General features: G+C 35.4%; 2 protein-coding genes across 2 annotated transcripts; one reads left to right on the forward strand and one right to left on the reverse strand.

Annotated features, from left to right (window-relative positions):
- Positions 1–6763: 6763 nt before the first annotated feature.
- On the forward strand, positions 6764–11993 carry LOC132030169 (SUN domain-containing protein 1-like). Its single transcript, XM_059419690.1, has 2 exons — positions 6764–7976; positions 11401–11993. Exons 1-2 carry the CDS (start codon positions 6915–6917, stop codon positions 11695–11697), a joined length of 1359 nt encoding a protein of 452 aa, XP_059275673.1. The 5' UTR covers positions 6764–6914; the 3' UTR covers positions 11698–11993.
- A 2472-nt stretch (positions 11994–14465) lies between these two features.
- Positions 14466–16432, reverse strand: LOC132069369 (B3 domain-containing protein At3g18960-like). The gene is made up of 2 exons (XM_059462733.1): positions 16265–16432; positions 14466–14891 (listed from the first exon to the last, which is right to left on the reverse strand). Exons 1-2 carry the CDS (start codon positions 16409–16411, stop codon positions 14580–14582), a joined length of 459 nt encoding a protein of 152 aa, XP_059318716.1. The 5' UTR covers positions 16412–16432; the 3' UTR covers positions 14466–14579.
- Positions 16433–24268: the final 7836 nt, after the last annotated feature.

Genomic DNA, 24268 nt, shown 5'->3' on the forward strand with positions numbered 1-24268 from the left:
TGTTCTTACAAAATGTATGCTTTTAATTAATTAAAATAAAACATTAATAATTTGAAAAATATATACAAATTTTACAATATTACTTACAAATATGTTACTATTAATTAATATATTTTCAAAGAAACAATATGTATCTTAAATACCTAATTTAATATATCATTTATAAACCTAATTTTTATTTTTAAACTAATCTAACCGTGCAATTACACATGTGCAACCAAACAATATGCTTGTTATTACTTTCCATTCAAATTACGTTATAACAAAAAACAAATCGTCGTAATTGTGAAGAGAATTACAATAGGTTGTGTAATTATTATCGTAATAATTACACCAATTCCAATTACCAGGTGGTTTTCAAAAAGATTAATGCTAAAAAATTGCTTTTGCAAAAGCTACACAAACAAATAAGAGTAATCAATTTTTCACGTACAATTTATTGAACCAAACGCCTTCAATTTATATACATCAGAACTTTTTTGTAGTCCTCACAGGGTTACATTTGTAATTTCGCTTTTTTTTCTCATTAAATAAATGCATTGCACGTATTGTCCTTTAGGTGTGATGAGTGTCAAAATGAAGTTTTTTTTTTTTTTTTAAAGCTTCCATGGTTTCCATTTGGGAAAAACATCTTCCCGATCCGAACTCAAACTAAAATTTCTTTTCCTCCTTGTTATTGTCTTTTGATCAATTAAAGGGTTTTAGCTTTTTGTTTCTAATTTATTTGCGGACTCAAACCTTCTTCATCTCCATGATATCTTTCATACCTAATCAATTTCATTGTATCCTATATTAAATCCATATATTGAAATCAAGAAATAGTTGGAGTGTTTGTGTGTGGTATATAAATATTAGGGGTAGATATCAGGAAGACTTCGATTTGTCTTGAACTGTCCAGTAACCTCTTTGATATATAAAGTTCAAACTCATTTTTTTTTTTTTTTGGTATGTGTGTGGGGGGGGGGGGTGTTGGGTGAGTTAGAATAGGAAAGGCAAAAATGGTATATAAATATTGAGACTCTTCTTTGGCTCTAATGCTAACCCTAAACAATTCATTTGATTAAATAATGACACAGTATTTTTCAGCTAAACATCTTAAGTCAAAAAAAAAAAAAAAAAGCAGATTCATAAGCCATCATAATTTCAGTGGGATCTTCTACTTTTTTCAACCCCTAACTCAACATTAGTAGGGATGCTTTGATTTAAAATAGAAATTTTGTTGATAGAACTTTTTCTCTTGTCTCAATAGAATAAAAGAGCTTATAAAGCGACCGTGATACGATCCTTCCTAGAAGGAATAGCATTTGAGTTGATGCACGAGTTCTTCATTGAGGGCATCTAGGCTGGAAGAAAAGTTACTCTTGCAGATGAATATGTGCAAGTAATTAGGTTTGGTCCTGATAATTAAATTATGTTTTGTGGTAGTAGCCACTCCATTTTGTGTTACAACTCAAAAAAAAGGGGACCTGCTAATGCGGGACAGATACTGTCTGTTATTGACAATATTGACTTTGGAGGTATAGAGAACGGGTAATGCTTCTTCTACATGATCTTGATTGGCTCTTCCCTTATCATGGCTTATATTAATTTGTGTCATTTGAACTATAAAGCAATTTTCTTCAAGTTTTCTAGGTTATGCAATTTCTGTTTCCTACTTGTTTGGCCTCTACTGATAGTTCTTCCTTTGATAAGCTATGTTTGGACACAGTATCCCAGTTTTGAGTAGCTACTACTCATTAACTGTTAAGAAATGGCTTTTCAAAGGAGTGCAATGACCTATTGGAGTCTCTTTACAATTAGACTCTTTATTTTTTACCCAAGTGTTTAGAATGGAAACATGTAAAAAGTTTATAGTTTTCTTCAAAATCTACTATTGGGTTTGACCCTTTGTATTTGCTAGTCCAAACAATAAGCCCCATATATATGTATGTTGATACTTGCCTCTTTGTTTCTTTGTGTTGTTTCCCTATAGCTGAAAGGTCTGTTAAATGCACATTACTTCCTCCTGGTTCTAGCAATAACTATATGTATGTATTGTAATGACAGTTGTTGATAAATGCTAATGTAAAGTTAACACACTTTATTCTCTAGAATGGCTCATTCTGGCCAAAGACTACCTGCTGCTCTAATCGATGACATGTCTGGAGGAAGAAATAGATGGACAACACAAGAAGGAATCGCGTTAAATGTTTTCCGGAAACTTGTCAATATGATGAACGGACACATCCGCTACGTTAGAGAGGAAAACAAGTGTTATTTCCTAATTAAAGTGGAACTTAAAACATCGAAATCTACACAACACACTTCGAATTTGGAAGGAACTCAAGAAATGGAAATCTAGACAACATGGTCGAATTTTGGATGCAGGCAGAGTGTCCTATGTCATATATCAAGGTACCTTAAACTCTCCTACCCCTATTTTGGATGGAAAACGACAAATCCTCTTATTATCCGATTTAAAAAAAAAAAAAAATTAGTCAATTCTGTGGTCTGCTCCGACCAAGCAATTAAACAAAATAGAGAGGTATATTTGACCCTTTTCCCTTTATTAAATTTTATAAATAGTGCTCGCAAGCAAATTCGTTCTTAGATGGGGAGGGCGGGGGGGGGGGGGGGCAGTATGACCAATGTAGCTAAGGAACAACGCCCAATCCACAACAATCAAATACCATCACTGGAAAAGGTCAAGTTTTCTAAATCAAAACAGACAGCAACATATTAATGTTCCTTTGATTAGCAATTAATTTATTTAAAGATGCATCCAGGGGATGCAACACCCACACATGCAGTATACATGAACTCGCTATGTAGACCATCGCACTATCACTTTTTATAACATCACACAAAACCCAACAAATCAAACAACAACCAAAAACGGTAAGGAAAACTATCATCTTGATACAGTATTGCACCATGCCTTTAACAACAACTAAGAAACATGATACTGAAATCAATATGACTATCCACAATTTCCACAACACGGGGAATGAATGTATCCTCGACAGATGCAAGTAACAGTATAATGTCTGTCATATAGAGCTTTGAGGAATGTACTAATAGCCATAAATAACTCTGCCTATGTGCAAAGAAAATTCATCAACAAGATGTCATAGGATTTTCAATAATGTATTAATGGCCTTAAGTAACACCGCGTTGCAGTAGATTAACGATTATCTTAAAATAGCCAAATCCTCTAAATAAAAATGTACTTGAAAATTACCCACACTTGAACCGATACTGAGGATTCATATCGAAAATACCAACAAAATCAAAATTGAATTAGCAGATTGTTTAATTGAATTAATGGCCTGCTGAAAACTTGGGGTTAACTGGATTAGACCCATTAGACGGACCCAAAACATACACTACCAGAGGAATTACAGTCAAGTATTAAATCATAGTAGACCCATATACAAATCCAACTCATATATGGTGCAGTAAAAGAAAGAAATTGACAGTCCAATTAACAAGCAAATTAATGAAGCAGGACATACCCATGAACCAAAAGTAAGGTGACAGCAAATACCTTGTGAACCAAAAAGAAGCAGTGGCAAACAAAAAAAGTGAAATAAAGGAAAGGTAGAGATAATAGGGTTAGAGCAATTTGATAAAGAGGGAGTAAAAGGGTTGATAGAGATTTTTTGATAGAGATATAAAAGCAAAAAAATGTAGTTACGTGAGGCCCGGGCTTAAACCCAAGTTATAAAAATAGATATTTTAATTAAAGAAATATAATTTATGTCAGTAATAATTAAATTTCATATAAGTATATTTTCAATATATAAAAGCAAAACTTTCATTTCACTCCTTTAATATATTAACTTTCATTTTGATGAAATTATTTACTTCAAATCAAAAGCTGAGCCAGAATTTTACGTTTATAAGTTCTGGATCCTAATTTTTAAAAGTTATTTAGTTCTAAATTAATAATCAATACATAGTTAATGAACTTTTAAGACAAATACAGAATTTGTGTAGCGGATGGGGCTGTTCCTCCCTTAATAAGGGGTCACGGGTTCGAACCTGGATATGGAAAAATCTTTGGAGGGAGCGCTTCCCCGAATGGGCGCTACGCAATGCGAATTATCTGGATTAATCGGGCTCAAATGAGGATATCGGGCACCGAATAGAAAACCAAAAAATAGGGAAAATGAGGTAGGAGGTTCGACAACTTTTGAAAAATAGACCTTAAGAACAAAAAGTAAATTTGACTTTAAAAAATAAGATTAGGACCTAGAAGTAATTAATTGAAAAGTTTAAAATTTTATTGAAAACTTTTGCGAGGACTACAAAAGCCCCTTAGTTGTCCCTTATAATATATAGTAGTAATATATATATATATATATATATATATATATATATATATACAAATTCTTTTTTACTATGGGAGTCGTTCCTAGGTAATCTACTTGTGGGTTCTAAGAGAACAAAAGACCTACTCGTGTTGAATTGCTAGTCAAATGAGTGAAACTTTTCAAAAACTCTATTCTTATAATTTTGTTGCGAATACATTTATTGTATTTTATAATTAATTATTATGTTTCCATGAATCTTAATAATTGTATTTCAAGACTAAAGATTTAAACCACCAATATATGAAAACTCAACATGAACCAAGCAAAGTAATTGTACATTATTTTCATTATATAGGTGCAGATCTTATAAGTTTTAAATATTAATTACGTCTAATTATAATCTTAATAATGTTATTGAGATATCCCAAGGTTTGAAAAGACCCACGCAAACCAAACAAAGTCTTTAGAACATGTAAATGTGTGTGCGATATAATTAGTTGTTCAAGGGAGAAAATAACAAGAAAAACTCAAGATTGAAGTTAAGAAAGGTCATGTCTCATTAGCTATAGTGGCTTGAGCCTAAAAAAAAGCTCGTAGTACTCGTGCATCACGAAAATGGTGGAGTTGAAAAATAAAATGGCTAGCGCAAGGACAACATATTATATGTTATCACATGAGCCATCGCGAGGAGGGGCATGGGTAGACATTCCCTTCTCGCAATGCTCTCACGTCGTATTAAAGGTCAGAATTGAGCAAATTCGAAGCACATGATGGAGGTTGCATATTTAAAAAAAATGGGGTAGGGAAAGTTAGAAATGGGAGAGGGATTACAAGGTGGGGAATCGAACTCCCACCAACAAGGTGAAAGTTCAAGTAACTAACCCACTAAGCTCGCATTACACAAATCACAATGTCTAAAAATACTTGGTAGTATAGAGAAAGAAAAATTAATGAGGTTTTCTAGAGTTGTTCAAAGACTTCGAAAGAGACGTGACTAATGCTTAATTACACATTCAAAGTGATTTAATTATGATATTTTACATAACATTTATTGGTTGAATGTTATTATTATCATAATTTTACTTAAATTTTATTATATGTTATCAAAAATCACACAAACTCTCTAAATCTGAATTTTAGTATTTGACCTTGCAAGATAATTTCACAACTCATACTCTTCAAATATGATAAATTAAATTAAATATATAAAAAATGTTAACGAATGAAAAATACTTTTGATAGAAGTATTTCACCTAAAAAATAGTATATTTGAAAGAAAAAGAAAAAGATAAGAGTCTGTTTGAATGAGCTTAGAACTTATGAATTACAGTATAAGCATTTGATTTATTTTTATTATTTTGGCTTAAAAAAATACTTAAAAATACTATTTCATCTTATCCAAATACTATAAAAGTGTTTAAAAATTATTTTGTTTAAAAAACACCTAAAATAAGTCAATCCGAGCAGGCTCTAAATTTTAATATGTAGGATACATACTTTGGCCTCATTTGTTTGCACTTGTTGGAGGTCCGAATCTGAATGGTTCAGACCTTAAGCCACTAGTGCATTTGTTTGCATTAAGATCTAAGCATTTATTGGGTCTGAATATGTCTTAATCATTAAGATCTTGAACCAAGTCTTAATATCATTAACAAGTATTTTTGTATGGAACTTTTTTATCACCAGTTCTAACCCCAACCCCAACCCTCCACCTCAATCCCACCCCCACCCCCACCCACTCTCCACTCCAACCTCACCCCACCATTCACCCACCTTCCACTCCAAACTCCCCACCACCAATCCCCACCCCCACCACCCACCACCAACCCCACCTCCACTCCCCACCAACAACCCCTACCCCCACCACCCATCCCCACTCCCCACTACCCTACCCCTACCACCAACCCCACCCCACTCCCCACCAACCCTAACCCCACAATCTCCCACCCCTCACCCCAACCACCCACTTACCCCTCCACCCCCACTCACCATCCACCATGACTACAAAACATCTCCACCATTACTAGTGAACATAAATGTTTCATTTTTTTTAATCAAATAATATTTTTTTAATTAAATTTGTATTTATTTTCTACTATTTAGTTACTTTTTAATTTGAATTGTATATTTATTATGTTTAAATAAACACATTATGCACATTCAGATATTGAAAAACAAACAGTCTTAATCATTAAGTGTTCAAACCTAGAGACAACATCTTAATGATTCAGATGCACATTTAGATTCAAACGTCTTAATCTTAATAAAAACAAATGAAGAGGGGATTCTGCAAAGCTTATACTTTGCTTTTTGTTTTTTACGCTTTCCGCCTCTTGCTTTTTTTACTTTGGCTGATTGGACCCTTTCGTTCTTTGTTAATACAAAATAACCCCTTGGGGTTTTAATTAAAAAAAAAAAAAAATTTACAAAAAAGGTATCCAATTCAAAATTTGAACTTAAAAACAACCTTCAAAAGTCAAAAGGATCGAATCGAACCGGTTCATTCGAATTTCAATTTTAACTCCCCCACTTTCAAACTTTGTCACGTCCCTCCATATTTCCTTCTCCCCAAAAAATTCCCTCTCAATCTCTAGGGTTTTCTCCATAATTCTTGCACAAATGTCAACATCCACAGTCTCCATATCAGCCAATCCAGCCTCGGGTCCGACCCGTCGCCGAGCCGTCGAGAAAAAACAACCTAACCTAGATTTAACCGACTCCAACTTAGCCGCCGCCACCGCCGCCGCCGTTGATCCAATCAGAACCGACGGTCGAGATGCGATTCAAGTGGTTAAGAAACCCTTGCCCAATACTAGTGTTCCGATATCATCTACCCGGCGCACTACCGGCTCGGCTCCTAAGAAACACTCTAAGCCGCCTAAACCGAGGTGGTTAACTGTGGTTAGTGTATTAACTAAGAATTTGTTGTTGGTTCTTGTCGTACTTGGTTTAATTCAGATTGTTCGTAGAGTTATTGGGAATTTATATAAGGAGGATGATTCTGATGGTTTTTCTGTAATTTCGGGTGATTTCGATGGGAAGTTTGCGGAAATGGAATCGTTTGTTAAGAAAACGACGAAAATGATGCAAGTTCAGATTGATGTAATTGATTCGAAAATTGATTCGGGGATTAAGAATGTGAGGGAGGAGTTGAATGTGAAGGTGGATGGTAAAGTAGGGGAATTGGAGTTGAAGTTGAAGGAAGTGAGTGGCGAAAACGAGAATTTAGGGAAGTTGATGGGTGAATTTAGAGAGAAAAATTGGGTGTCGAGGGACGAGGTGGAGAGTATATTGGAGGAATATAGGAAGGCGAAAGGGAGTAGTGAAGTTGATGATAAGAGTTTGGATGAATTTCGGGTGTATGCGAGGGAGATAGTTGAGAAAGAGATTGAGAAACATGCTGCTGATGGATTAGGGAGAGTGGATTATGCGTTGGGATCGGGTGGGGCTCGTGTAGTGAAGCATTCAGAGCCGTTTATTACGAAATCTGGCGGTGGTGGTGATGTTTTTAGTCGGTTAACTAACCGGAATGCTGTTAGTAATGATGCTCAGAAGATAGTTACACCCAGTTTTGGAGAACCTGGTCAGTGTTTTCCTCTTAAAGGGGATACCGGGTTTGTCCAGATTAGGCTCCGGACAGCTATTATACCTGAAGCTGTCACCTTGGAACATGTTGCAAAGGTAACGCCTTTTTCTATTGGATAGTAATAATGATTGTATTGTATAATGTTTTCTTTATGCTTGTGATGGTGCTGACACTGATTCTTTAGTACCTTGCATTTATTTGAGCTTCACCCTTACATGTGACTATTTATGTGATGACTAACTCATAATGTGATGATAAAGCTTGTGATAACTTCTAATGTTTGGCCATTTTGTGAATGTTATACAACCGAGCCTTTAGTCATTATGAGCACAATTTAGTTCGAGTCTGGCATTTAGATTTTGATTGAAATTGGTCAGTCTGAGCCTAGGAGGGTCAGCATGAATTAAGCCGTTTTATGTATAGACAACATATTAGAAGCACAAGTAGCTTTCATATAAATGTGTACCAGAATGAGAAGTATTTTACCAGAATGAAAGTATATTCCATCTAGGGTTGCCTACTGCTTTGTGTGCTTCACAAATTCACCTAGGGCTCCGATTAATGCTAGTGTTGTCAAAGGGTTATAGGGCACTTAAGGCCTGAAGCGAGGCGCAAAACATGTTGTGAGCACTTTCCTTAGTGGACGCTTAAATAGTTAAATGTCGTCATCAAGGCTCTAAGCTATACTTTTCCTTACTAATGAGCATTCTCCTAAAAATCTGTCCATATAGTATATATGTTATTCATTGCTTATTATTATTAGTCTTGGACTAAACATACATATTTGTATTTTTTCTCCATCTGCACTTTTCTTCATAAAAGCCCACGCTATATTAGTCCTTTGCGCTTAAAGCCCCAACGTACCCTAGAGTTTTTATGCGCTTTTCGCCTTCGATAACACTTATTAATGCGTAAGTTAAGTGTATGGACTCAAAATTAGAAAGTGCAGGGTTGGGCTAGGCCAAATTGAGTCTTCTCTTTCTTAGTAAGATGTTAATTATTGGGTGAGAATCTTTAACTAGAGGATGCAAACCCGTCCACCTCATATTTGTGTTCTTAGTGATCGAGGGATATATTCTACAATTGACATGCCTTGCATCTTAATAAGAGGCGCTTTCTGTGGAGATCCATTGAATTAATGCTTGTATATGTTGCTTCTATTCGGAGGTAGTATGGATAACTGATTGGACTGAGATCCAGAACTGATGGCTTGGGCCCCAAACTAGGCAATTGTCGTCTGGAGATTAATTGAAGATATAAGTGATAAAAGTCAAGTGAGTGGCATTCATACTAATCAATCATTTTGGCACTATCAACTATTCTGCTTTAGCTGAACATGTAGTAGTTGAGAGTTCTTATTTGTCTTTCTCTTCTCTGTTAATTCCTCATTTGTCTTCATTACATCTCTCTTAGCCTTTCATCTTTATCTTCACATACATACCTGAATTTCCTATCCCTCTCTGTTTGTTCTTCCATAACTATCATCATCTGAAGTCTAAACCACTATAAACACTGCTTTTGCATCCACAAGTGTGCTTATTCTGGCAAACTTTCTCTGCTATATAGTTGTTTGCTTATGTTTGTGACAGGTGCATATGTGTATCGATGTGTTTATCTTTGTAAATTTGTGTCTCTTTGTGTTATTTCTAGATGCCGGAGTCTTTTTAGTTTCTAGAGCCATGGTAACCTTTAATCTACTAACAAAAGCAAAGAACTGCTCTAATCTTGGTCCGGACACATGACTGATTCTGCTTGTATCCTAACCTAAGGAGCATTATTTATATCGATTGCTGAGAATTGTCTGGTTAGGTTGTTTTCCAGACAAGGGACAAAACCACTCAGACCAAGATGTATTCTCTTCTACCTTTTAAACGATACTTGGTAGTTTATTTTGTTTGAATGTATATGTAGACTTCCCTCGTTTAATGATCAGTAGCATCACAATAGAAACCACTGATTACAAACTGCCTTTTTAAACTAGTACTCTAGCGGTGTAACTGTCCAAGATGCCTTCTTGAATCTTTCTACTTTCTACTTTCTACTTTCTCTGTTGAGAAAAGTATTCAAGCCATATCTTTACAATCCTCTTCGCATAGGTGGATCTCATACTTAATTGAATGTTATTGATTGAATATGCTTAGAGAGCATTACGTGATCACATGCTGTTACTTGGGCGTACAGCTCATTTTAATGAACGTTAGGGTTTATTTTTGCTGGTGATACATCAATTAAAACATTTTCCAATTGTGCCCCAGATCTTAGTTCAAGTGGGAAAGGTTGAGGGACTTGTGATTTAGGTCACATGTTCTAGCCTGCAATGCAGAAAGCTTGGTATTTAAGTGGAGAAGGGTAGAGAGTCGGGCCCATTATCCCCAAGTTTTGAAGGCTGCGGTTGGTTCTCAGGGTTGGCCCATATGAATTTCTCAGTCAGAAAAAAACATTTTCCAGTTGTATGAAATAAGAAGTATAACTTAGATGAACTTGCTTGTTGCCAGCAAAACTTGAGTTTCCAATAGTGCAAGTTGCGACCATTTCTCATTTAAGCCGGGTTGTTCAGAGGCTAGGATGAAGGGCAGTGCTTCCTATGGATAGACTGCTTCCTTAGCCTTAGAATCTTGTCTAAACTGCACCTTTACACATTAGTTTTTGAGTGATGATTTTTTTTTTTTGTTTTTTTTGTTTTTTGTTTTGCATAATTATGGATAAACACCTTGTAGCATATCAACCAAGGAAAATTCCATAAAAAGCCTTGAGTTTGAGGCCAGGTAATGACTAATATACTGATTTTTTATTTGAAGTGCTAATTTTATATTTGGTATGTGAACTTTTTGAGTTTCTTTGAGTAACTACTTTTTCGATGCTTCATACTTTGAGACTTGAGCTCTAGCATCTATGGTGTTCTTTGTGCTTGTCCTCTTAGAACTATATTCATACCTTGAGCAGGGTTTCTTATTCTGCTGGATTCTATAGGAGCTTAGGAGTTCATATGATCTGATCAATGTACTGCTGTATTGCGTTTGAGCTGTTAATGATTTTAACCAAAGGTCATTAGAAAAATATTTATAAGCAGAAGTGTGGCACGCTATAACATGCATGTTTACCTTGCTGAACAATTTGAGTCCGTCGGAGAAGCATATTTCCCAAACACTTAGAATGAAGAAATCAACGGTGATAAATCATTTTACTTGATAAAAGAAAGTATATAAAGCTTGAATGGGTGCTCTTGCTAGTCTCTTCTGTCAATACTTCTCCTCTTCCCCACATTTTACTTTGATTATTTATGGAACACCAAACGTTTAGATTTGTCTACCCAAGGTTTAGCAGTCCCGCTGTGATTAGCACTACATTGCTAGTGAATTTGCATCATTTAATGACAGAATGTGCTTTCTGAACAATTTACATTGTTAACCTGCTTTATGCTGAATGATTTCTGGCGCACCCTTATCAAAAAAGGATTGCTGGTTCTATGTGGTTATGCTTCTTAAGCACCAAGTTACTAACTCCAAATTTTTTGAACAGAGTGTTGCTTACGATAGGTCCAGTGCTCCGAAGAACTGCAGGGTATCAGGATGGCTTCATGATCAAAAAGAGACTGATCTAGCAGCCAGTAGTGAGAAGATGTTCCTTTTGACGGAATTCATATATGATCTGGACAAGAGCAATGCTCAGACTTTCAATGTTTTAGAGTCTGCAGGCTCTAGTCTCATCGACACAATCAGGTTTGATTTCACATCCAACCATGGAAAGCCACACACATGCATCTATAGATTGAGGGTACATGGCCGTGAACCAAACTCCTTGATAATGCAGTCTTGATGGTAAAATGATTTAAATTATTTTGACATTCCTCTCCTTAACAATGTAGTGCTTTTGTGTCATTCTGGTAGAAACCCAATCCTACATGTGAGTTGTAATCTTTTGGCTAAGTATGGACTTAAGATTCTTGCCCTTTTGTCATTTACCAGTATTGAGTTTGGGCTAGGTGTAAAAATGTCTTGTTCCTTTCGGCTCCCGAACTGCTGTAAAATTGATGATTTGATTCCCTTCTATGAGATGTAAAGATGATGACTGTCGTGTAAAATCCCTTCATTTTTATTATTGTTTTTTTTCCCACAATCTTGCTTTGCAGAGATGCAAATCTGTGCTTTCCTAAGCTTTACAACATTGTCTTTTTTTCTTTTTTCTTTTCATTTTCTTTTTTTTTTTTAGTGGTGGTGGGGTGGAACCATTGGATTATTCCCTTCCCGGTAAAAACTTTCCCGCACGGTGTGTATACACCATGAAATGAATGATTTTGGTAATTTTGACCTCAGAAAGTTAAACTTGTGCGTAAAGAGGGACAGAGAAAGAACCACATTTATTGACATGGTATTGCTCGACTGTTGTGTGTAGTTGCTAGGCTTTCAAGCATTATTACGTGTATTAGGCTTTATGGAGAGATTCAGTGTGTAAGAGCCCGTTTGGATTTAGCTTATAAGTTGCTTATAAGTCAAGTTTTCGCTTTTTTTGAGTGTTTGTTGAAACCTAACAATAAATTGTTTTTAAAATTTTGTCTTAAAATAAGTCTAAAAAAATAATTGGGCCTATTTGTCTTACCTTATCTAAAGCAAAGCTGAAAACAGCTTATAAGTAAAAAAAAAATCAGTTGGGCTACCCTAACTTATTTTTTTTTAGCTTTTAAGCTGTTTGCAGCTTATAAGCTGCTTTTTTTTTAAGCCCATCCAAACAGGCTCTAAATCTTTTTCTGGTGGATATTACTAATACCTGACGTTGAAAAATTGGGCTGAATTAGTTGAGTACTCTAAATTACATTCCGGTCCTTAGTCTTCAACTTAAGTCCCGATTTAGCATCAAATGAGATAAAAGTACCGTGTAAAAGTCCGTTAGGAATCTCGTCAGCAGAGGAAAGTGTCAATAGAAACATATAGCAACATGTACAGAGCATAACATTCATCTAAATTAGTGTTCACTTTGCTAGAACATCAATGGTGGTGCATACCAAGTATAATATTCATCTTTTTCTCCTTTTCAAAAAAAAAAAAAAAAATATTCATCTTTTTCTAATAGAACTCTTCTCAAATTTGCCTGATTTTTTAATTTTAGACACTTGCCATGTATCACAACCATCATTGAGGGTTACTATACTAAATACATAGCAGCAGTAGCAAATCCTATATTAGGGTAGCTCTGGCTTACATTTTAAATAGGATGCCCTTTTTATTTTCTCGTTATATTCTTTTTAATCAAATGGTGGTGTTATAGAAGACTTTTCCAAAACGTTAAGACTTATTTAAAGACGAATGGGTACATGCAAGGTGCTTTTCTTTGGTTTATGTCAGAAATTAAGGTACAACAACAACAACAACCCAGTGAAATCTCACAACGCGTGAGATGCAGGGAAGGAGGTACGAAGACTCGACTCCTACCAAGGTAGGACGAAGCGTTTCCGAAAGACCCTGGTTCAATAAAAGCATAAAAAGAGGTCGGATAAGCCAAGAAATTCAAATTGGCGATATGGAAATGAAAATAACGTGTTATTGTAAGCCATGATGAAGCGAGTTTGCGAAAGGGTGCTTCAGCTAAAGTAGTTCAAAGTAATTCCTTTATTGGGTTCTTCATTCTTGTATCTTGAAGTGATGGCCTTTCTTTCGATGTGGCTCTCCGTTACATTGTATGCAGAAGGGGGAAGTTGACGAAAGCTAAAAATGTTAACTTTGACATCTGCAAGGTTAATAGTTGAACGATCTCTTTCTTGTCTTGAAGATCTGATTTTTCTATTTGTGTGAACAGTCAATGTCCAATTTAAACGTTGTACCTGATCTATTTAATGTCAGGGTGTCGTTGCTCCTACCACGTTAGTTTCATAGTTATTTAATGGAAACTTAAAGATATTAAACGATACAGAAAGGATAATTTCGAAGAAACTAGGAAGTACTTCGTATTTTTTTTCCTGAAAAAGCTTTTAAAGGTATAAAGATTTGGATTCTGTAGTCTCCAAACTATCAACACTATCAAGAAGCAATTTTTTAATAACAATGGTGTCACACTCATCTGAGTATATCACTCTATTCTGCTACCTTCCACCAATATCTCACTATGATTAAATTTATGTGAAGCTAAAAGTGCTTATTTTAAATTATTGAGGTTTTGGCCATATTTGTAATTAAAAACATACGTATTTTTTCAATAGTAACAAAAGTTATTTTTCGAATGCTAAAAAAAATAGTTTTTTCCCACAAGTACATCTAGAACCTATTGTTACTTTGATGTTACCAAAAGTGTCTTTCAAATTATTAAGTCAAACACAAAATAGTTTTTTCCCACAAGTACATCTAGAACCTATTGTTACTTTGATGTTACCAAAAGTGTCTTTCAAATTATTAAGTCAAATACAAACGGCTACTTTTTCAAATATACTCTTTTCAAAAGCATTTTTCAAAATAATCAGATTCTATAAGTTTAGCCAAATAGACTACTAAGCCTTAATCTCCAAAGTATTCGTCCAACTCATTGACTATCAGAAAACACCTTAACTTGACATTAACATCCTACTCTCATTTACTGGGGACGTGAACGAAAGTGAATAACAAATTAAATTGAGTCAGTATTTAGATACGTTCTATGTTGATAAGGCTTAAAACCAAAAAGAAATGAAAGATACAGTGTCTTAAGTTTACTACAATAACTACTACTAGTAATTAATACTTATATCTCAGATGGTCTCTTCTTTTAATTTGTACTATAGCCATAGGCACTGATTTCTTGCAAGCAGTTGTGCTGAATATTTTGACAGTGAATGAAGAGTCCCCCTCATCATATATGAAAATCAAGAAGTAGCCATCTTTCAGAGAGTGATAGTTGATGAAATCTTCCCATCCTTCTCCAATGAAGAATACTCCATCTTCAGTCTTTTCCACAGATACAAGCCAAGCTTTCCCAGTCAAGTCTTTAATTGTGCTTGTTTCTTTGATGCTCTCCCCAAATTCCCTAGTGAAGTTCTTTGGTAATTTCTGTAAAAACCAAAGTAGTGATAGACCTTTGTAATGTTTCAATAAGACAATAAATATGAAATTTGAACACATAATTTAAAAAGTATAATGAGTTCAGAATTAAAAAATCTTGAAGGTTGAATATATTAAATTTAAAACTTGAGTCTGACTATGTACTAATTAAAAATGTGGAGATTAATGTTTGAGTAAAACAAATCAGTAGATCTAGGTAACAAAAAGGGCTTGATTATCAACTTGTACTTTTAATTAAGTTTCAAAAGTCCATGAAGTAGTCGGTAAAATATTTTACCATATAGGATAGCAATAAACGGATACGCTAGGGTTAAGAGTGTCTTCTAAAGACATTAAACTAATACCCCAAAGCCAAAAACTATGTACATAGTTACTGCAGAGTAATGTTATTACAGAGGCAAAAACTATGTACATTGTTGCCGAAGCAAAAACAAGAAGAAACATCTTAAATTCAGGCCCTTAATTAAAATAAAAAATAAAAAAAATAGAGGGTGATTTAACCGTCATATTGAAGAAAAGATTTTTAGTGGTTAATTTGCAAAAACTAAAAAGCTTTCCGCGACAAAACTTTATTTGTGTACATAACTTACATTAGTTGTGCTAGCTTAGATTTGTTTTTGACTCACAAGTTGATGGATCAAATCTTACACTTTTGGGTTCACAACTTTTGATCGATCACCAACATACTATAAAAAAATAAAAAGAAGTCTAATACAACTAATAATGTTAGTTATAAAATAACGTTTTTAGTAGTATATGAGTGCAATTTGCAACTTATAACGCATGTTATATCGTTAGCATACAAGTAAAAGCTTACACTGTTAAGTCACCAAAGCTGCAAAATAATGTGAAATTTATAATACTGATAGTGTATGTAATTTGAACACAAGGAAAATACACGCAAGCGTATACATGGAGATAACACACACACTACTCCATACGTAAACACACAATAATCCACACCCACTAAACAAATGGGGTCGTTTGGTAACTGGTTAGGGTTATGCAGGTATTAATAATACATGAATACATGAAATAGTAATGAGGGAATCTATGTATTATTTTATGCAGGGTTTAGTTATTCATGTATTAGTTATTCCATATTTTGCCCTGCATAACATAATACATAAATTCCCCCATAGCTTGTACATGTATTAGTTACATGGGTTTCTAAATCGCAAACCAAACACCATATTAATTTTATACATGAATAACTTAGCTCCTAACCAGCTACCAAACGTGATAGTATTTATGCAGGATTTTAATACATGAATAACTTACTTCTAACCGGCTACCAAACGACCCCATAATGTACTAAGAGAAAATCAGTTTTTGAGTGATAAGAGAGAAAAAGTAGGTACAAGTTGTCGAGAGCTCCAATCAGAATGGAATAGGGTGAAGAACTCAGGCTGCCGGCGGTGGCTGGAGGAGCAAGTTAGTTTTTCTTCCTTTTCTGAATTAACCAAAGGCTTCTTCCTTGGTCGTCCCCTTTTCCGTTTCATCTCCATTCTTTTTCTTTCTAAAGACAACTGAAAAACTTTGAATTATATAAAGCTTCCAAAAAGGAATGCAAAGTGTGAATAATTTTTTTTTTTTTTAAACACAGCTGTACAAGAGTTAAAAAGTTTTCTTTAAAATCTCTATACACATTTCTTTGCAGAAAGCTAAAAATGGTACTACTACTTTGGTATCGTCTGCAAGTAAAAGTTGAATGATATCTTTTGTCCTGAAGATCTGATTTCTCCATTTGGGTAATAGAGTGTTGTGTACGTGACACTGTATATATGTATGATACAGTATTTCTGATTATTCAATATTATAGACTTATAGTGAACGTGATTAATGATACAGATTTAAAATCACGAGGAAATAGTTCTCTATTACCACAAATTTGAATAGAAGAAATGATATTTTCAATCTTTTATGTGTGAAAACAAAAATCTTTGCTAAAAAGATATAATTTTTTTTTTTTTTGGTAAAGGATCATCACTACAGCTTATTAAGTTAGTTAATAAAAGTTCAATCCAAAGAGTTGTACAAACTAGATAGGGGTCGTTAGGTAGTTGGTTTGGAGGTGAGTTATGCAGGTATTAAATCCTTCATAAGTAATAGTACAACGTTTGGTACGTAGCTGGTTAGAACATAAGTTATTCATGTATAAAATTTTAATACGGTGTTTGGTTTACAATTTAGAGACCCACATAACTAATACATGTATAAATTATGAAAAAATCTATATATATTTCATGCAAGATAGAAGGTCAAATGATTAATACATGTTATGTTATGCGTGTGTTTTGAGATCTTCTTCCATTTTCAAGGGTCTCGTCATCACTTCGAGGGCGCCACCTTTCAAGTGTTTATCTGCAACTTCAGTGATTGGTTCTGATTAATAAACTTGAAGGTGTAATAACTAATACATTACTAGCTTTAACCCGCACGCGAAGAAGCCAAAGGGGTTTCAACGTCTACTATATACAACAACAACAACAACAACCCAGTGAAATCCCACGTGCGGGGTCCAGGGGGAGGGTAAGTGTCGCGGGACTTACTCCTACCAAGGTAGGACGGCTATTTTCGAAAGACCCTCGGCTCAATAGAAAGCATAAAAAGAGGTCAGATAAGGCCAAGAAATTCAAAGCGATATGGAAATGAAAATAACGAAAGCGACTAAGCCATGATGAACGTTTGCAAAGGACGATGGCTATCACGTATAAAATAAGATAATCAAAGTACGAGTAAAATAATAGATAGTAGCAGAAATCAAAGCACAAGAACTTATATCGCGATAATGCGGCTACTAATATGAAAGGATAAACGATACTATCTACTAGCCTTCTACCCTAATCTGAGTCCTCCATACCCTCCTATCTAAGGTCATGTCCTTGGTAAGCTGTAACTGCGCCATGTCCTGTCTAATCACCTCTCCCTAATACTTCTTCGGCCTACCCCTACCTCTTCTGAAACCATCCATGGCCAACCTTTCACACTTCCGCACTAGGGCATCTGTGTCTCTCCTCTTCACATGTCCAAACCATCTAAGTCTCGCTTTCCGCATCTTGTCTTCCATCGAGGCCACTCCCACTTTGTCCCGGATAGCCTCATTCCTAATCCTGTCACTCCGGTGTGCCCACACATCCATCTCAACATTCTCATCTCGGCAACTTTCATCTTTGAATGTGAACGATCTTAATCGGCCAACACTCCGCCCCATACAACATAGTCGGTCTAACCACTACTTTGTAGAACTTGCCCTTAAGTTGTGGTGGCACCTTCTTATCACATAGCACTCCGGAAGAGAGCCTCCATTTCATCTACCCTGCCCCAATACGATGTGTGACATCATCATCAATCTCCCCACTGCCTTGTATAATAGACCCAAGATAGATAATTGAAACTACTTTTCTTCTGGATGACCTGGGTACCAAGCCTCACTTCCACGCCAGCCTCTTGAGGTGCTTCACTGAACTTGCACTCCAAGTACTCTGTCTGGTCCTACTCAGCTTGAACTCTTTAGACTCCAGAGTCTGTCTCCAAGCCTCCAGCTTAGCGTTAACTCCGCTACAAGTCTCGTCAATCAGGACTATATCATCCGTGAAAAGCATACACCATGGCACCTCACCTTGAATTTGTCGCGTCAATTCATCCATCACCAAGGCAAATAAAAACAGACTAAGAGTTGATCCTTGATGCAACCCCATCATAATTGGGAAGTGCTCTGAGTCTCCTCCTACTGTCCTTACCCTGGTCTTGGCTCCCTTATACATGTCCTTGATCACCCTAATGTACTTGCTGTACACACCTTTAGCCTCCAAGCATCTCCATAGGATCTCCCTTGGAACTTTGTCGTAAGCCTTTTCTAGGTCGATGAATACCATGTGTAAGTCCCTCTTCCTCTCCCTATACTGCTCCACTAGTCTCCTTACAAGATGGATGGCTTCTGTAGTTGAGCGTCTCAGCATGAATCTGAACTGGTTCTATGAAATAGGTACGCCCTCCTTACCCTCATCTCCACCACCCTTTCCCACACTTTCATGGTGGCTTAGCAAAACTGATACCTCTATAGTTGTTGCAACTCTGGATATCGCCCTTGTTCTTGTATAGAGGGATCATTACACTCGACCTCTATTCTTCGGGCATCATTGTTGTCTTAAAGATGACATTAAACAACCTAGTCAGCCACTCCAAACCTGCCGAGCCCGCAATCTTCCAAAATTCTCCAGGAATCTCGTCAGGTCCGGTCGCTCTTCCCTTGCGCATCCTACGAACAACACCCTTAACCTCCTCAACCTTAATACTCCTGCAATACCCAAAATCGCGACGCCTCCCTGTATGTTCTAAATCTCCCAACACAATGTCCCTGTCCCCTTCTTCATTCAAGAGTTTGTGGAAGTATGATTGTCATCTCCGTCTAATGTGGGCCTCCTCTACCAATACTTTGCCATGCTCGTCCTTGATGCACTTCACTTGATCCACATCACGTGCCCTCCTCTCCTCGCCTTGGCTAGCCTCGAACAATATCTTATCCTCGCCTTTTTCCTCTAGTTCAAAAAGGCGTTCAAAAGTCGTTGTTTTTGCCATCGAAACCGCCAACTTCGCCTCCTCCCTCGCCATCTTATAAAGTTCCCTATACGTCTGTTGACACCCAATTTTGTCCCGCCTTCCCTAAATATTTATTTAAATTTATAGTAATTTTGGCAATTTAAGAAATGATTATTTATATTTCTATTATAATTATTGACTTTTACTAATACTGACATTTTATTATCTTGTTATAGTCACCACTATCACTATTATTATTATTATTATTATTATTATTATTATTATTATTATTATTATTATTATTATTATTATTATTATTATTATTATTATTATTATTATTATTATTATTATTATTATTATTATTATTATTATTATTATTATTATTATTATTATTATTATTATTATTATTATTATTATTATTATTATTATTATTATTATTATTATTATTATTATTATTATTATTATTATTATTATTATTATTATTATTATTATTATTATTATTATTATTATTATTATTATTATTATTATTATTATTATTATTATTATTATTACTACTACTACTACTACTATTATTTTGCTATTATTTACTACCAGTATTATAATAATTCGCATTTTTATCAGTTCAGCATTTTTATTATCTTATGCACATGCATCACATTCATTTCGCACGATTAAATAATAGTGTTTATTTACTGTTGAACTTTCAAAATACTATTGCACGGCTATTACGAAATCATATAATTTTATTTTTATTATCTGAGTACTACTAATTACATATTTTAGTCCGTAGTAATTGATATATTTCAATTAGCAATTCAGCTGGCCCGTGTCTTAATTTACCCAGCCTAACATTTTAAATCAACTCAGTCCATTAATTACCAGCCCATTTTTAATTCGACCTAGTCCACTACCCGAAACACCCGACCCGTCCGCTTCAAAATAAGGGAACCACTAGGGTTTCCCTTTCTCCTTCAGCCGCACCTCCCCTGTCCTCTCATCATCTCTCTCTTCCTTTTCTCTCTTTCCCCTTCAATGAAAACAAAGAAAAGCTCGTAATCCTTTCGTTCCTAACAGTTATGCATGGCCATTTTCAGAATCACAATTAATGCGTACCTTCCCCCATCCGGATTCAAACGTTTGAAAGAGGGTAAGCTTTGTTTTCTTCCTCTTTTTCTGCTCGCGTCTGAAACAACTTTGATGGGTTTTTTCAAGTTGTGATTTAAATTCGTTCCTTTTTACTTTCGGGTACGAAGGGTTTTAATGGTTTTTGTTTTCTTTCTCTGTGGTTTTCGATTCAACGACCTCCTCGCGTTGACTGGGAAAGATTTGATTTTCAAATACCCGCCTATTTTCAAACCCAAGCAAAACCCTAGAAATTCCCCTATAAATATTCGCTTCCTAATCTGAAAAAGGGAGTTGGGGAAAAAGCCGCAAAACCCCCCCAAGAAACATAAGTTTTAGTCGCCTAGAATACACTAAAATATCGGTCCTTTTAGCAGTCTCAATCTTGTTTCAATATGGAGTCAAAATACTGAATCAATCCTGTTTTCGTTTGCCTTGGTACTGCCTCGAATCCGAGTATCGCAAGCTTGGATTTGATAGTGTTCGAGTGGATATTAAAGCCCCGCACCCACTTCGCTGCACCCGAAGCAGGTGATTCCCCTTTCCCTTTCGTGCTTTTTTATTATAGGTTGCTTGTTCTGTGTTGGTTCATTTTACTGCCGCCAGGGGATTTGTGTATTCAGTTTGAGTATCTGTATACGTGTTAGGATAGTCGAGTTTCTGTGTATGAATCATATTCGTTCAGTTTGACTTAGTTAAAAGGAATAGGGTTATGTGAAATGATTTACCTGGTTATTAAACGTGTTAATCAGCTCAATAATGTTCGTATGCAGGATGATTAAGCTTGCCTGATATGTTAAATTAGTTCAACATGGTCTAAGGCCTGCTATTTAAATCTTAAATAGGTTGATCTTATTTTGCTGAGTGTGTTTGAATGTCTCGTTTCTTATTCATCGCTGGCTGTTATATGGTTAGCCGCGACTAGTTGCTATGTCAGTGAAGGTTCCTTTGTTTCATTCATTGAAAAACCATAGCATGTTTAGCTTGATTTGTTGTAATAAAATGACATACTTTTCTTTGATTTGGTTGCTTCGTAGTCGTAGTCGAAGGAGAAAGACCCTGCTGTTTCGCCTAGTGTTTGAATTGCCTAGTCTGCTTAAGTTAGTTAATTCAACGAAGCCTCGTACGAGGAGTTTATTTTACAGTTAAGCATGATTGCGTGTTTGTTTGGTTCAAACCTCCTGTAACTGTTTTTTTTTTTTTAGCTTGAGCCCATATGAACAAATTCTTTACTTATAAGTAACATTGTCCCTCCACTGTTTCTCCATTCGAGATGCATAGAAATAGGGCTTATGAGAGTGAAAGTTAATTCTGTATGTTTAAAAGGAATCAGTTTTCCAGAAGTTGTTCTGTGCTATCTTTATGTCTTGCTCGTCCATCACTGGGCCTGTATCTTTGGTTTATTAGCTATGTGTTTGAGAAAGAGGATTGCTGGACTTTCTTGATTGCTAGCTTCTGCCTTGTTAAGCCTTTCGTGTGGTTCTTAGTTGCTTACGTTATCTTTGAAACCATGCAAGAGATAAATTCTCAGATTAGCTTAAGTTACCTCATTCCTTTGAGCCATTCTTGTCCTTCTTTTTGAGTCGTCTTTATCGTCGTGCAAACCACTATAATGCTATTTTGAGTCACCTGTTACTGCTGGGCTGCCCATCTGCCTGGCTATTATGTTGTTTGGAATCATGGTTATGCTCGTGAGAATTTCCTATGCGGCTGTTTTATTCACTGTGCCTATCCTTTCTTAATTGATTGGTTGCTGTGATGTAATGTTGATACTATATTTAGAGAGCCACTGGTTTTAAAGAAAATAGATGCTTCATTTGACGTGGGTGTAGTGTTAAGCCTAACTGCTACTGTTTCGATGTACCTACAATTGAGTTTCTATGTTTAACATAATTGGTTGGTTAGAATGTTCTAATACACTTATAATTGCTTCAATTTGGTTAAGGCAGTGAGGGTGTATACCTATGTATTTTTGAAGTATATCCATGGAGTATGTCTAATATACATAATATATATATAATCTATTAAGCTGTTTTGAGTTTATATTTTCACATGTTTAACCCTATATATTGATTACGTACTAATCCTTTTCTTTGTTTTTATGCATGACCATCGCACACGAGTCCGAGGGACTCGTTCTTCTCCTGCCTTCGCTGTTGGGCTAAAAGCCCAACGCAATCTTCTCGAGTCAACCTCCCATCAGTTCTGTCCGCAGTAAAAAAATAGAAAACAAAGTTATGGGCCAAGGTCCATATAACGACGCAGTAGCCCACAGCAATATAAAGAAATTATCGGGCAAAAAGTCCAATAGCAGCAGATCAGCGGCCCAAATGGGCTGAGCCCATTTAATTTATCTATTCTTCTATTTTTATTTATGCATTTAATTTGTATAGCATGACTAACATTTTTAAAAAAAAATTTAGACGAACCTTAGTGGAATTAGTAGGTTTAGTTTTAGTAATGGGTAGTTAAACCAATAATTAATTCCATAAGTTTTCATTCTCTTCTTTTCATGTTAAAATGCCTAATATTTATTTTATTTGGAATAATTGATTTGCAAAATGGCATGACTATATATTTTAAGTAAAAGGAATCATATTTTATCCTTACCATCATATATATATTTCAAAACATCATTAATATGCAAGTATAAACTCAAGTGTATTTTATAAATAACTTTTCAAGTTTGAATCAATCATATATTTTTTAGCTAAGCACAGTTAGTAAAAATAATAAAAAGGATAAAGAAGAACCGCATTTTCGTCTACTCATATGCAAACTATCTTTTGCAAGTTTTATTTTAAAATAGCATTAGTATTTAAAATTATATCAACATTTACAAGTTTTATTTTAAATGGCATTTGAAATTCCTTTTTCATGCAAATTATCACATTTTCTATAAATTTCATCCTAAATAGCATTTTATTTAAAGCCTTAGCCATATTTATAAATATTATTTTACAATAGCATTATTATATTTCTTTCTTCAAAATCTTAGTAATATTATAAGCCATTCTCTTAAAATTTAAGTACCTTATTTAACCTTAATTAATTAACCTAAGTTTGGTCGGATAACCGTAAGTTAACGGATTCTAGAGGATGCCTAATCCCTTCCCTTTAGGATAATTAGAACCCTTACCTAGAATTAAGATTAAGCAGACCATTAACGGAGGTTTAGCTAGGCTTTACCTTAGTTAATAATTAGGTGCCCTAATTCACCTTAAAATCAATTAGGTGGCGACTCCTTAAAATCAATCAATAGGAATCACCAATATGTTGTACCTTAATTTAACCCAGTTAAAATAGGGTATAACAACGTCCACTTCTCCACCTCATCCTTGCTTTCTATTAACTTCGCATACGCCACCTTCTTTGCTTCCACCTTTCTTTGCACTTATCCATTCCACCACCAATCCCCTCGATGCCCACCACGACTACCTGTCAAGACCCCCAGCACTTCCCTAGCTACTGCCCTAATGCAACTAGCCGTTCTATCCCACATACTGGTCGCATCCCTACTACTATCCCAGGCCCTCACAGCCTTCAATTTCTCTCCCATCTCTAGGGCACTAGTCATGGTAAAACTCCCCCATCTGATCCTAGGCCGATCACCCACGACCCTCTTCTTTCTCGTCATCTTGATCCCTAAATCCATCACCAAGAGCTTATGTCGGGTTGTGAGGTTGTCGCTCGGGATAACC

This window comes from Lycium ferocissimum, chromosome 9 (assembly GCF_029784015.1).
Source record: "Lycium ferocissimum isolate CSIRO_LF1 chromosome 9, AGI_CSIRO_Lferr_CH_V1, whole genome shotgun sequence".
NCBI classification, from domain to species: Eukaryota; Viridiplantae; Streptophyta; class Magnoliopsida; order Solanales; family Solanaceae; genus Lycium; species Lycium ferocissimum.

Coding starts and splice junctions, on each gene's coding strand:
- LOC132030169 (XM_059419690.1), top strand. CDS start 6,915: ATGTCAACATCCACAGTCTCCATATCAGCCAATCCAGCCTCGGGTCCG. Junction 7,977..11,400: donor CCTTGGAACATGTTGCAAAG/GTAACGCCTTTT, acceptor TTTTTTGAACAG/AGTGTTGCTTACGATAGGTC.
- LOC132069369 (XM_059462733.1), bottom strand. CDS start 16,411: ATGGAGATGAAACGGAAAAGGGGACGACCAAGGAAGAAGCCTTTGGTT. Junction 14,892..16,264: donor ATTGGAGCTCTCGACAACTT/GTACCTACTTTT, acceptor TGGTTTTTACAG/AAATTACCAAAGAACTTCAC.